We start from the raw sequence: 14,504 nt of genomic DNA on the forward strand, positions 1-14,504 counted from the left end.
ACAGCTATGTATATATATATATTGGGGGGGTTGGGGGAGTGGGGGGAGAGAGAGATGTATCAGCATGTACTTGCACCAAGGGTGACCAAAGTAATGCAGAGTGGAATGTCTTTTAGTCTCCCCAAATCAACTTCCATCTGTTGTTTGTATATATATAATTTGAAATAATTAATTTTAATCTGATCCAGGAATTTTAAACTGAACTGTATTTCTAAGTTTAGTATCAGGAAAAGTTTATAGTCTAAAGTCAGATTTACATTGCAGAACATTAATGTAAGTGAAATACTTAAGCTTTTTTGGTATGGTAAACTTGATATGCTATTGTTTTGCAAAAACCTTTATGTACATGCTGTAAGAGTGAAAGGTTTGCCATAGTAGAATCAGCTCTACCAGCCCTAGCTATTTTTCTTTGAGGGATAACAGAAATAGGGTTTTGCTGTTTGTGTGAGGGTGTCCTACAATACAGTGGTTGTTTATCAAAGCGTTGCTTAGAAATGTTAGGAAACACATTGCTAGCTGCTGGACTTGCAGTTTCTGTTAAATTTATGGCTGGGGACAGATTCATTGTGGCTTTCTAAAAAGCCAAATGTACTATTCAAAGCTGTTCTTTTTAAATCCTTTGAAAACATCCACATAGTCATTTATATTGTCTAGGTCACAATCGCTTTCAGTTTCGATTTACACTTGTCCTGTAGAGTCAGCAGATACTGGCTTTTTTCATTGCTCAGTCATTTGCTGTATAACCCACTCCTTTACAAGGAGATACTTCAAAATTAGACTGGAGATGATTTCTCCTTTCCATTGCTGCCTTAAGCATAATGGTAGCTAATTTAAGAAATTAAATAGGGGGGTACAGCCAGATTCTGCCAAGGTCAGTGTACTGTGACTTAAACTGAGCACGTTATGATGGAAAGACATTGGGGGCGGGGGCGCTACGTAAAATGCTTCAGCTTCAGGCTTTTTTTGTCATCCACAGTTAGTTCATCAGCTAAGTTTGGGTATTTCAAGAAACTTCTTGAGTACTGGAGATTCAGCCGAGACAAACTGTTTCATCATGCAGGAGGGGAGGTGGCTTTGGGTCAAAAGGACTAAGGCTTAGGGGCTCATAGACAAGATACATCTTTTATTATACAATAAAGAATATTATGTGCTGTAAATTAAGGCAATTGTAAGTGCAACAAGCTTACTGAATCATCAACAAGGCATATTTGATTATACAAAGTTTAAAATTATTCTTTTACACACAAGGATAGTCAGTGTCTGCATAAAGCACGTAACATGTCCTTCAGTTTGTTTTAAAAAAGAAAACAAAAAGCCAGATAATCCTCTTCTATTGACCAACAATTGCCAGCAGCAAACGCCTGTAATCACCACTTGTATCGCTTGCTATCATTGTAGCCAAAGTCTTCTGATACATTTGTGTGAACATCTGTTTAATTTGCACAAGGTCAATCTATGCAAAGGAAAAAAAAAAAGGCACAAAACTTAGACACAGTGTATGATTTTCACCCCTCGACAGTCACCCCGCGCTCCCTCCCTCACGGACTAGGGAACAGATGCCAAGGGTGAAATGCACAACTGATGAACTCTGCATGCCTTAGAAGCCAGCTGGTCGCGCTAAGGACAGGGGAGCAGCTCCCAAAGGAGAGAGTCTAGCAGTTGTTCCTTGCTTTGTTAGGAACATACTATCCTAACTCTTAACAGCTGAATCTTTGAACTTGAGGTGCTTACCCGCTACATGGTCAGGCAACCACAGTTAAGAAGGAAGACAAGCAGTATTACTGTCTAGCCAGAGATAATTAAATTACTGTATAAACCCTGGCTTTAAAACAGATTAACAAGTACATCTAATCCCAAACCCCATAAAAGCTTCCTTACAATACATCATTTCTAGAGCTGTGAACAAAGGACTAAGTGAAAAGCTGGTTAGGGTAGGTAGCTTTCTGCTACTTGTGACAGTTAGAGAGAAGAAAGTTTCTTACCTCACTGCGGGTGACTATAATTCTGATGAGGGTGGAATCATCTGTGCCAGCTCCTTTCATAGAGTAATAAAGTCTTTCTGCAAAAAAGGCTGGGCGATTTAAAGCACATTGCACTGCAATAAAGTATATTTTTAGGATTAGTTCCAGTATTGTATGCTGTATAGTGATACCTGGCAAGGTCAATTCAGGATTTTTGCTGTAGACAGCTAGATGAAGATCCAGTTACTGTGGATTACAGGAAATGTTTTATAGAGCTAAGCTTATTTTCAAGCTGACCAAAGGAATTACTCCTTCACATGAAAACTTATGCTTATTAGCAGTTAACTTCTCTGGAAGCACTTTTCAAAGCTGGCTGAAAACTGAATTCTCAGATAGGTCATTTAAGAACAGTTCTTCTCCTTGGATAGCTGGGCCTGGGATACAAGGTATTTTACTCATGTTCCATTGCTAGAATCTCACTAAGAAAAGTACCACTGTAAACAGTTCTCACTCTAGTAGTTACTAGAAACAAGAATGGATCTTGTTTCAGTTAGATTGTTCACTCTCAGAGACGAGCCTTTATTCTTTTACATGATTCTCAGAGCTGAATTTTTCCCATAAAACTCTTAAGCCAAAACTTCCCAGATTATATTCTGCTCATCTGTTATGGCTACAGAAATGCTGTCATTTTGGTAAGCACTGGTGGGACTGGTGTCTGCAGATTCACTAGTACATCACGCTGATTCTCACAAACGGCAAATTGTGCTAAATTTAAAGTGCTTTACTATAACAAGTCAGCAAGAAAAAGTGAATTCAAAACAGGTATTCTATTCTGCTGAAGTTTTTCTTAGCAAATGCTGAGCTTTTTGGGGGTAGGTGGTGGTGGGGATGGGAACAGTGCCTAAAGTAGGTTCATGTTGGTTCTGAGATCATGTGTTGGGGTGGCTTAGCTGTCTTTGCTGAGATGCCACACAACCAGAGTCATGGCTGTGTTACACTGGTACTTGCATCATTTTGCAAAGCTCTGAAAAATATAACTAGAAGCACTAACCAGTGACCCTTGTTTCGGAGTAGTTCCCTGCCTTGCCAGAGAAGTGACAAGTAGCTTCTATGTAGCCTTTTCTTGTTTCAAACTGACTTCTTCATGATGGATGCTTATTTTCTCCAAATAAGTTTAATGTGAATAATTTGAATAATTGAAGTTACATTTGTGGTAGCAGTCTCAGATTGTGTGTTCATTTGCTAAATGGCCAGTGCTGAATTGAATTCTTCTTCAATTATGTTTACAAGGTTTAATTCCTAAGGGATAAGGGGAGAGAAGAACATATCACTTACAAATAGTCTTCAAACCACGTTCCACGTTTCCAGAAAATTCTCGGTCAATGCTGCTTAATAAATCACGATTAGCAATCTACAAATAAATGAGATTAATATGTGGATAATGAAATGCAGTAACAACTGGAACCTTAATTTAAAATACACTGACCAAGCTCATTTGAAATCAGTGAAGAACTCCTACCCTGGAGTACGCCTCAACTGTTGCCTTGAGTTGGGGAAAACTTCTGCTTGCCAGAACCATATTAAAGCAAGATTCATCAGTCCCAAGTCTTCCTTCACCTGCTTGGTACAGACGCTGAGCATCTTCTTGAGCTTTTTGATAATCCACAGTTTGATTCTCATCCCGATTACCCTAAAAGCAAAGACAACAGATGTCAAATGGAACTACACAGAGAAGGCTGTGCTTTAATTGCTTACAGTGTAGACCTCAAGCATGTATTTTCAAATCTTGAAGCAGAAAGAGTAATGAAACCAGTTTGAAATACATTACATTCCTTTAAAACTACTCTTTGGTTTAGTACTTCTTCCAGGCAACAAATACAAAAGTGGCCCAGAACCCTATCTGCAGGGCATGCTTTAAACTGTAGATGCACTGACTCAGATAACTTCACCCCTACACACCATCTCATAATTCTAATTTGAGTACTGTACTTAATTCTCTATTTTACTTAATAATGTAAGGTTTCTCTTGATTTGTTTCCAGGCTTCAAGTTGCAAAGAATCTTCCCAAATGAACTAATGAATTATGTTACTGAATATGCACACCTGAAATATCTCAGGTCTTCTATTTTATTTAGAATTTGCTAACCTCAAGTAAGAATGTCTCCAGAAAGCACTTACTAATAGTTGTAATATGTGAGTAGGGCTTATATGACATTTTATGTGCTTGCTTTCTTTTTTTTTTTTTCCTGCCAGTGCATGGATGGATACTGCTAAATATGCTGGCTGAGTAGGCTGAATACATGCTCTCAAATACTGTTGTATCTATAGTGGTGAATATAATATTTAAATGATGTCATTGTCAGTTATTGTCAACTACTGGATTTATCAAAATAAAAATTAGCAGCATGAGCTTCTCAAGGTTTGCTTTCTTGTGGTTTTTGACTTTTTAATGCACCTAGTGCACAGCTGAACTCTCACAAAGGTAGAGGCAAACGAGACAGAGAACTGTCATAGAAATTCTAACAGCAAATAGGCAGATTGAGCAGAGAAATGGGGGGAGCTGCATTAGTGCGTATTTCTTCCTAAACATGGAAAACTGCAAGTTACTATTCTTCAACACAAAAAGAGCCCTAGTAAACGATATGGGATAAGCAAGCTCCAGTGTTCATCTGAGTTCAATATAGCACCTCCCTAATGCTGGTGGTGTGAAGGGAAGGAAGGCCGTGGTGTAACTTGGGAGGTAAGTTTTGCCCTATGGGATCTCTTTGCTTGTTTGTAGGTATCCTACATACCATAAAGGTTATCCTGTCAGATTCACCCAAATTATTTTGTTAATGTATGCAAAAAACAAAAAGCATCTTGCTTTAACAGCAGTATGGAGCACTGCTTTATTAGTACCACTTGATCGCATCTGCACAATAAAGTATTTACACATCAGTTCTCCGAGATGAATAAATTAGGTCACACAGTTCATCATAGATTTGTAGATAGGAAGTATCCCTTCCTTGAAGAGGAACAGAAGTGTCATATCTTGTCATTAGGGAATAAATTAATGGTCAGGGATAATTTTTTAAAAACCTGGCTCTTGCTAAGCATACACAGGCTATTTATAGAGCCGTTATAACTACATGCATCGAATCAGACTGTATAGTGTTATCTTATTAAAAAAAAATAAAGCTCACTTGGCACATTGATATAAGTAATCGTTCGAAGTGTCCTGAAGTGTCTGCTCTGATGTCTTCTTCAATGTCCCTTCCAAATTCTGATTTATAGCAGTTCACTATTTCTCGTATTTCCTGGTTTGTCCTTGTGCAAAGGATCTCAATCAGCACTCTCTCCTGAGTGCCTGCTCCCTGAAGGCAGAGGAAAAGAGGGCATAACTACAAAGCACCACCTATTCAGTTTTCTTCAACTGTGAAATTAAGCAGTCATCTGTTATTTCAAAACTTGCAGGTTTTTTTGCAAGCACCAAGTCTTCTGTATACTTACAATGGAATGAAGATGTCAGTTCTGCACCAGTTAAAAAAAAATATCCCAAAACTGTACATCCACAGCACTGACATCAGCCAAAGTTAACTGGAAAATGGTTGAGGAAGGAAGTTCTTTGCCAATCTTAATCTGGAACATACTGGAGGAACGTGGAACCTTATCATAATCATTAAATCCAAAGATACACATGTAAATTCTCTTTTCGTCAGTGTTACAAGTGTGTTCCCTATTCCAAGTGTGGCCGCTTCCACAACATGGAGCAGCACCAACAAGAACTTTTCACAGACGCTTCCCTCTCCCCAGAATGAAAACTAACTGTGAGTTCTGTGTGCAATGAGATCTTACTGGTATGGTCATCTCTATTCAGGCAAGGATTAGATAGGAGTGATCTATGTGAGGCTTCTAGGTAATGTTGTATTACAAATTTTTTTAAATGGTCAAGAGTGCCGGTTGCCTCCACTAAAGCCAGATCTTCATTTTAGCTCCACGTTCTTTAGAAGGTCTGCATTCATACATGGGTTGAGTCAACTTGTTTCCAGTATCAGCCACCTGCTAGCTGCTGTAGCTCAAACAAGCAAGAAATTCTGGTAAACTGATGTACCAGTTTACCTGAAGTAAAAGTTTAAACCAACTAGCTCACCTAATCTCTAATGCAGTCTAAGTACGTGCATCATGTGACCTTACGTATTTTTTCACTGTTGTCCTTTTAGAAAAAAAATGGGATAATCCAAAAATACCTTTCAGTAACAATGGTTTGCTCCTAGTAAGGAGAGCTATGTACCTTCAGTTTAGACAGTGGTTACAGTTTTAACAGCACCCTGGCCCTTTCTAGGCTCTAGCAAAAGTTACGACCAAGTGGCAGAGGGGAAAGTTCTGTCCTGCAGCATTTCATCCTCTGCTGGGTGGACAGCTGCTCTGAATTGGCTAATCCTGCAGAAATTGGCTGGAACTGGGGGATGCAGCAGAAAAAATTTTTAAGCCCCAAAGTTTGTTTGCCACTACAGGATTTTTCAACAGTCCAGGCATCAGGTATTCTCTTTTCTTAGATGAGCATTTTAAGATGGCGTTAAACTTACTTCGTTCACAGGAAAACCATACCTTCATTGCATGACGTAAACTCCAGGCATCATAGTAGGTGCGAGGCATGAAGAGTGCTAGAATCAGTTCTTCCACATTTCCACTTAACTCAGACTTCAGATCTTTAATTAAATCCTGTTCAATTATAAACACAAAAAGGGCTTTGGAGAGTGTTAGCCATGTCGATTATATACTGGAAAAAGATCAAACTAGAACTTACTTTTGTGACTAATTTCTACCTTTGTGCCATTTTTCCTGTAACGCTTTGTTTTATTTCTTATCAAGAACTTCCCTCTGTCCAAAACTTTGACAGCTCAGCTCTTCTCCATTATCTCCTCACTAATTAGGACCTAGTCAGGTCCTGAAAAATGCCACAACTATAAAATTTCATTTCAAGTTGCAAAAATGACAGAGGGAAGAAATTAAATTATCTTGGCCTTTTATTGACTAACCAATCCCTCAACCAGTTTCACAGTTTGTTTCTTAGAAAAAAACAGATTTCAGTGCTGGTTTGTGTGCATAAAAAACTCCGTAGTTTCAGACACTAATACAAGGACATTTTAAGCTTGATTCTTTTCTATCTATCAAGCATTACAAAAGCAGAGAAGCTTCTTGTTTGGTCAGGGACAGAGCCAGCCCCCAGCTTTCGCCCACCCCTGTTTCTGCCAGGTATCAGGACCACACCGCGTTAAATACCAGATGTCCCCCAGTACACAAGGAATGTAACCAAAAGAAGTGCATTTAAAAAATGCCCAAACCATTCCCTAGGACTAAAATGCAATCAGGCAGTTAAAGAAGCAGCTTAAAGTTTGGTTTTCTTTACTGATTCAAAGAACTAAGGAACATACCTTGCCATACATAGTCTTGAAAGCTGCCTTGATTTTTTGCCTTTGATCATTGGAGCGGTTAGCAACAACATTTATGATAGCCTGCTCATCAGTTCCTTGGAAACAGAAGGGCAATCTCATGTCAGAACTCATAACAATCTCTCTGAGACTATGCATTTTATAATCTTGCACTTCGGCATAGTTACATAATAAATGACTACCATTTAAGTCTACCAAATTTGCTATGTAACTTCATCTACTGAATTGCCCAAGTCATTTTGGAACTGTGACTTTTGAAAAGCTTGGGGAGAAAAAATTGTATGGTTAAATAAAAATTGAAAAAAAGAACAAAATGGCATTAAGAAGTTAGTTCAATAGAAATTTAAGCTTCTGTTGCTTACTTACCAAACCCCTTCATAGCTTTGCGTAGAATTTCTGCGTCCCTTCCAGCATCAAAGTTTGGAGCAGCTTGGATTGTGCCCTGGGTACACTGAACCATTGCTGCAGGCTGAAAATAAGAGTCACATGTAACTAGCTATCCTGCACAACAGAAATTCAAATTAAAATCACAACTTTGGAATCAGTACTTCAGGAGTTGTCCATTAGTTCCCCATTTTTTCTTCTAACACAGAATCAGGGTGACATTTAGTTGTGCTGAACAGCTTTAGCCTACCAATGCCAAAGCGATGCTTTTACAGGGTTATGATTTTGTTCAGGTTGTACTCTGAGTGTAGCTGGGAACTCGGCGCTGTAAGCTCTTGGAAACCAGTGGTAAAAACATTGAAACTACAGAACCCACGTAAGATTGATTATAGAAGAGGCTACAGCACATACCGGACCAGGCATTGGTGATGGTGCTTGTCCACCAGGATATCCTACTGAAAATAAGTTAAAGAACGAGACAAAAAGAATTAATTGGGTCTCCTCTTATTATGTAAATGCTATCTAATCTGAAAATAAAGCCATTTACAGACCTACCATTGCACAAAACCTGTTTCCTAAGTAATGATCAGTAACTGAACTTCTTGCCCTTGGGAATGATGGGAAGAAGCAATCACAGATGCATTCTGGTACATACACTAGCAAGGCACTTCTAAAAATACTAAATTTACTGGTGCTGTGGGAACTGGAAGGATCCCTCCTTATTAAATATTGCTATCTTTGAAAAAAGCCAAGATAGCCCATGCAAATGAAGAATGCGTGTCCCATGCTCTCTTTTAAAGTTGTATTAGGCACTTTAAAATGTCTACCATAAAACCTATAAATATTAAGAATTCATCGGTGCAAAAAAAATTGAAGGAATCTCATTTTGTGATCAAAAGCACTGTGAATACAAAAGGTACAACTACATTTTTTTGTGCTGGAATTTTACTTTTATCCATAATATAGATGTACAATTTTTATCATTTTAATGGCCACTTAGTTATTATTAAAGTTAACAAAGCAATCATTAAAAAAAGGTTTTGCTGCTCTTAATGTCCTGCAAACACAACTGATACATTCCAGGACAAAAATCATCTTGATGGGAACTGACCACTCCAGGCTTTAAAAACCCTGCACCGTTTTTAAGCAATTGTGTGCATTGTCCTTTCCACTTCCCCCACTCTGCCAGGGATCACCATTAACAAACGGATCTGAAAAATGCATCCATTTCTTTGAGATTAACAGAAGAGCTAAAAACTCATTGAACGCGGACTTTGGATTTCACAGTTCTTACCAGATACTTGCAGTTTGAAGAAGGATAAGCACCTAAACCACTACATCATGACCATTAATTAGCAACGGCCATCCTTTCTGGACGTAGCACCCATAGAGATGGCTTTCATCAGGCAGCCCTTCAGTGGCCTTGTCAAGAAATGTGGTAGAAGGTGTACAGCATACAAACCTCAACAGCTAAAAGTAACAAAGGTAAGGGCCTAATTTGTTACTACCTCTCCTGGGATCTCTTGCTTTAACCTTGGGTGTTTAAAGTTTCTTACATCCAACATACCTGGAATTTGTGCTGGTCCACCTCCAGCATAGCTTTGGGCAGGAGGCTGTGGATAGCCACCAAAGCCAGGGCCAGCGGGCGGCGCACCAAACCCAGGGCCTGTAGGAGCTAGGAGAAGAAGAAAGACTTTACCATGCTTAACATTTTGTACTTGACTGACACAACATGAGCCAGGTTATTGAGCAGAGCTATGCAAGAGACTAATTTCTCTATGTCTGTGCAGTGGCCCAAAACCATCAAGGCCCTGCCATCAGCATGCAGCTGTTTACTGCTAGATAGCAATCTGTCTTTCTGCCTGCATGCTGCTGTCTAAATTGATTGCTGAACAAAGCTGCTTTGCTTTACTGCTTCCACCAAGCACAGCGAATGGTTACACCAGAAATCACTCCTGAGGGGTACTCTAACAAAGGATCTTACCTCCAGGATAAGGTGGCATTCCTCCAGCCTGGGGCGCTCCAGGGTAGCCCCCGGGGGCAGGGTAGCCCCCTGGAGCAGGATATCCTGCTGTGCCTGGATACCCAGCACTCGGTGGTGCTGCGGGATAGGTCCCCGCTCCTGCTGGAGGGTATCCTCCAGGAACGGTGGGATAGGAGTACTGACCAGCTGGCGGATAGACAGATTCTTGTCCTGTCGGCTGAAACACAAAAATGGGATGTCTGTACACCTGCTAACAGGACATTAGAGTAAAAACTCTCAAGCTACCAAAATGTTCACGTGTATAATAATGTGAATTCTATAATTAGATTCAGCACTTGAAGTGGCAGCAGCAGAATTCCTGAAGCCAGGATGAGGGCCTCCTGGTTTGTTTTTCTGATGTGTCTCCCATGTTGACAGAGAATCAGAGAGTGCTGCAGGGTGGAAGGCACCCCTGGATGTCCTCTGATCCTATCCGCCTCCAGAGCAGGGCCAGCTTCAAAGTTAGATGAGGTCATGCAAGGCCGTGTAAAGTTTTCAGTTTTCCAAGGAACAGCAAATCCACAGCCTCTCTGGGCCCCTGTTCCAGTGTTTGACTATTCTCATGGTGAAAAATGTTTTCATCAAATCAAATTACAATTACAACCTGTGGTTGTTGCCAGCTGCCCTTTCACTGTGTACCTCTGACAGGAGTCTGGCTTCAATGTCTCTGTCACTCCTTCCTATGCAGCAGAAGGCTGAAATCTCCGCTTAGCCTTCTCTTCTCCAGGTGAGCAGCTCTCCCTAGACACGCTCCTGTTTGTCCATGTCTCTGTTGTCCTGGGAGGCCACAACTATTCCAGATGTGGCCTCATGAGCACTGAGCACAGAGGCATAATCATTTCCCTTGACCTGCTGGCTTCACTCTTGCTAAAGCCTGGTAGTCACTAGCCTTCCTCCCCAGGGACACGCGCTGCTGAGCCACATTTGACTTGTCAACCTCCAGGGCCCCTTTACTAGAAAGCTGTTACTTCTGTCCTGCATAACTAAGAGGTGAGCTCAGTTAGGCTTGCTCTCTATGAATCATCAGGAGCTCACCTCCTGTTTTTATAGGACTTTTAAGAGCTTAGTACCTTTGAAACTTCTGCCTCTCTGGCACAACCAGTATTTTCAAATGTGACATGGTGAGAACTTACAAGAGGTGTTTGGGTTTTTTTATTCCATTTCCTTTGGAATCCAGGTTATAAAGCATGGACATTCAATGACTAAATCTGGACCACTGAGTCAGACTGAACACCTATTACAGGTTTTAAATAAAAAGAACAAGTCAAACATCTATATCCCTTCGTTTTGCTATATGTATGACTTACCAGTCATACTACAAATGTTGCTATTAGCATTAACATACATTAGAAATATTTACTTGAATGACCAGGATCTCTAAGGGAAAACACTGTAAGTTAAAAGTCATATACTTCATCTTAACAATCAAATATTTAAAATCAGCTTCATAACGAAGCATAATGTATGGGCTCATGACTCACTTGCAGGGAATCATCTTTACCATCTAGCTTTAGAAATCTGAGTCACACATTACATACCGTACACACTCACTCTTGATCCCAGAAAACAGAAGTAAACTGCAAAGCAGTAAGGTCTAGCTCAAACGTTCTCCTTTGGTTTGGTTGCCTCAGCTCTTCTACCCGCAGATTACTGTGCCCAGGTTATATAATATTCTCTTCCCCAGCGGTACAGTCTAACTTTTCTCTGCCAGACTCAACAAAAAGATTTTAATGGAATTTAGATTCACAAATCCAAAATTAGGATCCTCAAAAGCCCTGTTCACATAACTCACTATTGCAGAAGAAAATAATTTCCCATAGTTTTTTTGCACTGGTTATCACTTCGGGTATTATCAATGAGACTAGGAAACATAGCATCGTTGATATTGAATCTAAAGGGTCTTTTAAATTAATCCAAGGAATTTGGCTATATTTTAGCTGCTAGCTAAGAAAAAAAATATTTTCAGATGTACTTAAAAATAAATTACAGCTACAATCATGACGGTTCATCAGAACCTTGAGGGGGGGGAAAGAAATCCTGGAGTTAAGAAAGTCTGGTTTCTAACATGTTTGTCTTTAGTTTGACTGAATTTAGTGTTTTACAGGGAGTAAGGGTAAATTGTAAAGCAAAATAATTGGAGAATACATTGCATGTATTTATATATAGTGCATGTATTTATAGCCTTTCAGTATCTTAATGGGATCCAGGCTGAGCTCCATGCTTAAGTCTAGTTATGTACTACATAAAACACAGACCATATAAAATTCCCACAATTACAGTATGATCAATGCCATACTAATAAAAAGCACACAGTTGCATCTAGCTTTGAAAAACGATGTAGGCATATCAAAAAGACTGCGGTACCAGCCACACCTGATACATTCCAGCCTTCCATTAAGTTTCACTGGAATTTTTAGTCCATTCAGTCATGAGCTGAAGGTGGAACAAAGTCCTGCGGCTGAAGGATAGGGGGTCAAAGTCAAGGTACGGTGTCCTTTATCCTCAGAAAAATATTTACTTGGTGTCATATGAAAGCTAGGCTAACTTCAGTAAAGCATTCCAAGCTCTTCCTGAGGGTAATGGCCACTAAAGTTTGTTCAGCATCTCTCTAAATCCTGGGATACAGGTATGTGGAATATTTGGTAGAGACTGGTTCAGAGATTAACTCTGACCCTGTACGTTGACCCTCATATTTATGTAAGAACTCCTGACACTTTAAAAAAAATTATTTGCTGAGATAGTTAGCTATATTAAAAAAACCCCAACAAACTCACAAGACAAAGATAAACTAAAACAAGACCAAATAATCAATAACCTTTCTGCAACAATGGGCAACAATAGGCAAAAAAAAATAATCTTAAACTTCCTTCTTGGAATTCTAACGAGGCAACTGTAAAGTCATCCTCAGGGATTTATAGATGAAAACAAAGACCATAATCTCTAGAGAATACTGTATATGAATGACAGATACTATTTACACACACACAGCATAGTAAGAAGGGGTATTCAACACAGCATATAAATACATTAAGAACGCAACACATTCAAGAGCCATACTTACAGGATAACCAGGGAAAGCAGGGTAGCCGCCAGAAGGGGGATAACCTGGGTATGACATTCTGGGGGAAAAAAGATATTTTCATGTCAAGGCACTACATAGGAGTTTGTAGTAGTTATTTGCTTGCTAATTACCTGTTAAATCACTTGAACAATAGGTTTAGTAGGTTTAGAATTGCTCAGGAGTACTTGTCAGCTATTGAACCCACAAAACCTTTCTTTTTTTCCCACACATGACCACAGCAAGCAGAATTCAGAAGGGAAGCATCTTCAACTTTGTAATCAACTACCACTCTTATTTAGGGTCAGAAAGACACTGAAGCATGGTAAGAAGCCTCCAAAAAGAACTCCGAAATACAGGATACACTTCGAAGTGCCAGCAGGAGGGGGCTGAGCCTTTTGCCAAAACAGAAACAGAAGGGTCAGGCTAGAGCAGGGCCCCGGTCCTGCACTGCACCAAGCACCTGTCTCCCAATACCCTGCACTCCTCCGCTCATGGGGGTAGTTGTTGTGAGAAGAGCAGTACCCCATCTATCCCGTGTAAAATGATAATTTTATAGAAACATGTGTAATCCCCCAGCATTACTTCATTTATGTAGAAGATTTCTGTTTCCTGACAGTAACTTTTCATTTTAGTCCCATTTTTAACAGAGGGGCTTGGGGACTAGGAACAGAACAGGACACAGATCATCCCTCACATTGCCATCCAGGTGGGCAGGGGGTTCCAAGGCCATTAGCCAGGTTAGGAAACACTTAATGGCAGGAAAAAAAAATCATGTTAATGCTAACCAGCCAGATTCCCTGATCAGGGCCTGGGAGTTACTCACGGCATGTTTCTAAGACAGTATGCGCCTTAGCTGCACAAGTCAAAGGACATGGGAAATATAAAAATGAATGCAATACAGCTTATGATTAGTCGCATTTCTAGGTATTCACTGGCCAAACCAAACGGATTTAAAAGCAGAATTCTTACTGCTTTGGACCATTAAGGCAACAGGTGGTCACAGAATAAAACACGTGAGGCTTAATGTGGAAAACATTAAAACTTTGAGTAGGTTAGTTGAAATAAGAGCCAAAAACAACTTGCAGAGAAGCACAGCTATGCAGTCTCACACTGATAAACTTGGATCACTATTTCCAAATAAATAAAGGAGGAAGAACAACATGAAGGGTATTTGTAAATCTATGCTTTAATCATAAACACTGCTAATGGCTATTTATTTTCCTAAGAAGAAACACCTTAAACCAGTACCTATACAGTATTTATTACTGACAGCTGCTTGAATGGACTTTAAATTTGGCTTTCAACAGCACATTTCTTTTGGTATTTCTGACTTTAATTGTAACTCCTTTCAGGAACAAAATGACCAGCAACACTTCCTTCTGACTTCACTTTCTGCTTACAGGAAAATATTTTGTCAGCAAAACTGAGTATTAAAAAACAAACAAACACTTCTTCAGCTTTTCAGCTTCATGTAATTCAGCTAAAGTTACACCATTAAGAAGACAGGATTGTAAAGCCTGTAGAACTTGTTGAGGTGCACTGTATCATTTCCACTGTACAACTTACTGTGTTTTTCATAATGCAAAATCAACAGCTGGTGACAGCAACTCAGCTGCTTCTACAGCCATAAAAAGTTTGATTTT

The 14,504-nt window shown here is 39.7% G+C and overlaps 1 protein-coding gene across 4 annotated transcripts; it reads right to left on the minus strand.

Annotated features, from left to right (window-relative positions):
• Window positions 1-1,095: 1,095 nt before the first annotated feature.
• Window positions 1,096-12,924, minus strand: ANXA7 (annexin A7). Of its 4 annotated transcripts, none has more exons than XM_009707740.1 (12): window positions 12,862-12,924; window positions 9,762-9,978; window positions 9,345-9,443; window positions 8,189-8,232; window positions 7,760-7,862; window positions 7,376-7,470; window positions 6,549-6,662; window positions 5,144-5,314; window positions 3,481-3,651; window positions 3,297-3,372; window positions 1,983-2,095; window positions 1,096-1,453 (listed from the first exon to the last, which is right to left on the minus strand). In XM_009707740.1, exons 1-12 carry the CDS (start codon window positions 12,916-12,918, stop codon window positions 1,331-1,333), a joined length of 1,383 nt encoding a protein of 460 aa, XP_009706042.1. In that variant the 5' UTR covers window positions 12,919-12,924; the 3' UTR covers window positions 1,096-1,330. The 4 variants fall into 4 exon arrangements, with proteins under 4 accessions (XP_009706042.1, XP_009706044.1, XP_009706041.1 ...); XM_009707742.1 differs by having other exon boundaries at window positions 8,189-8,229; window positions 12,862-12,922; XM_009707739.1 differs by having other exon boundaries at window positions 9,345-9,452; window positions 12,862-12,918.
• Window positions 12,925-14,504: the final 1,580 nt, after the last annotated feature.

The sequence above is a fragment of the Cariama cristata genome, unplaced genomic scaffold, assembly GCF_000690535.1.
Source record: "Cariama cristata isolate BGI_N322 unplaced genomic scaffold, ASM69053v1 scaffold42539, whole genome shotgun sequence".
NCBI lineage: Eukaryota > Metazoa > Chordata > Aves > Cariamiformes > Cariamidae > Cariama > Cariama cristata.

What these genes read in the sequence shown, in the direction of transcription:
- ANXA7 (XM_009707738.1), bottom strand. Translation starts at nt 12,918, where the DNA reads ATGTCATACCCAGGTTATCCCCCTTCTGGCGGCTACCCTGCTTTCCCT. An exon ending in CTGCTTTCCCTGGTTATCCT is followed by an intron (nt 9,979 to 12,861) that starts GTAAGTATGGCT and finishes TTTGTGTTTCAG; the next exon opens with CCGACAGGACAAGAATCTGT. An exon ending in TCAAGACTATGTATGGCAAG is followed by an intron (nt 6,663 to 7,375) that starts GTATGTTCCTTA and finishes ATAATTGAACAG; the next exon opens with GATTTAATTAAAGATCTGAA.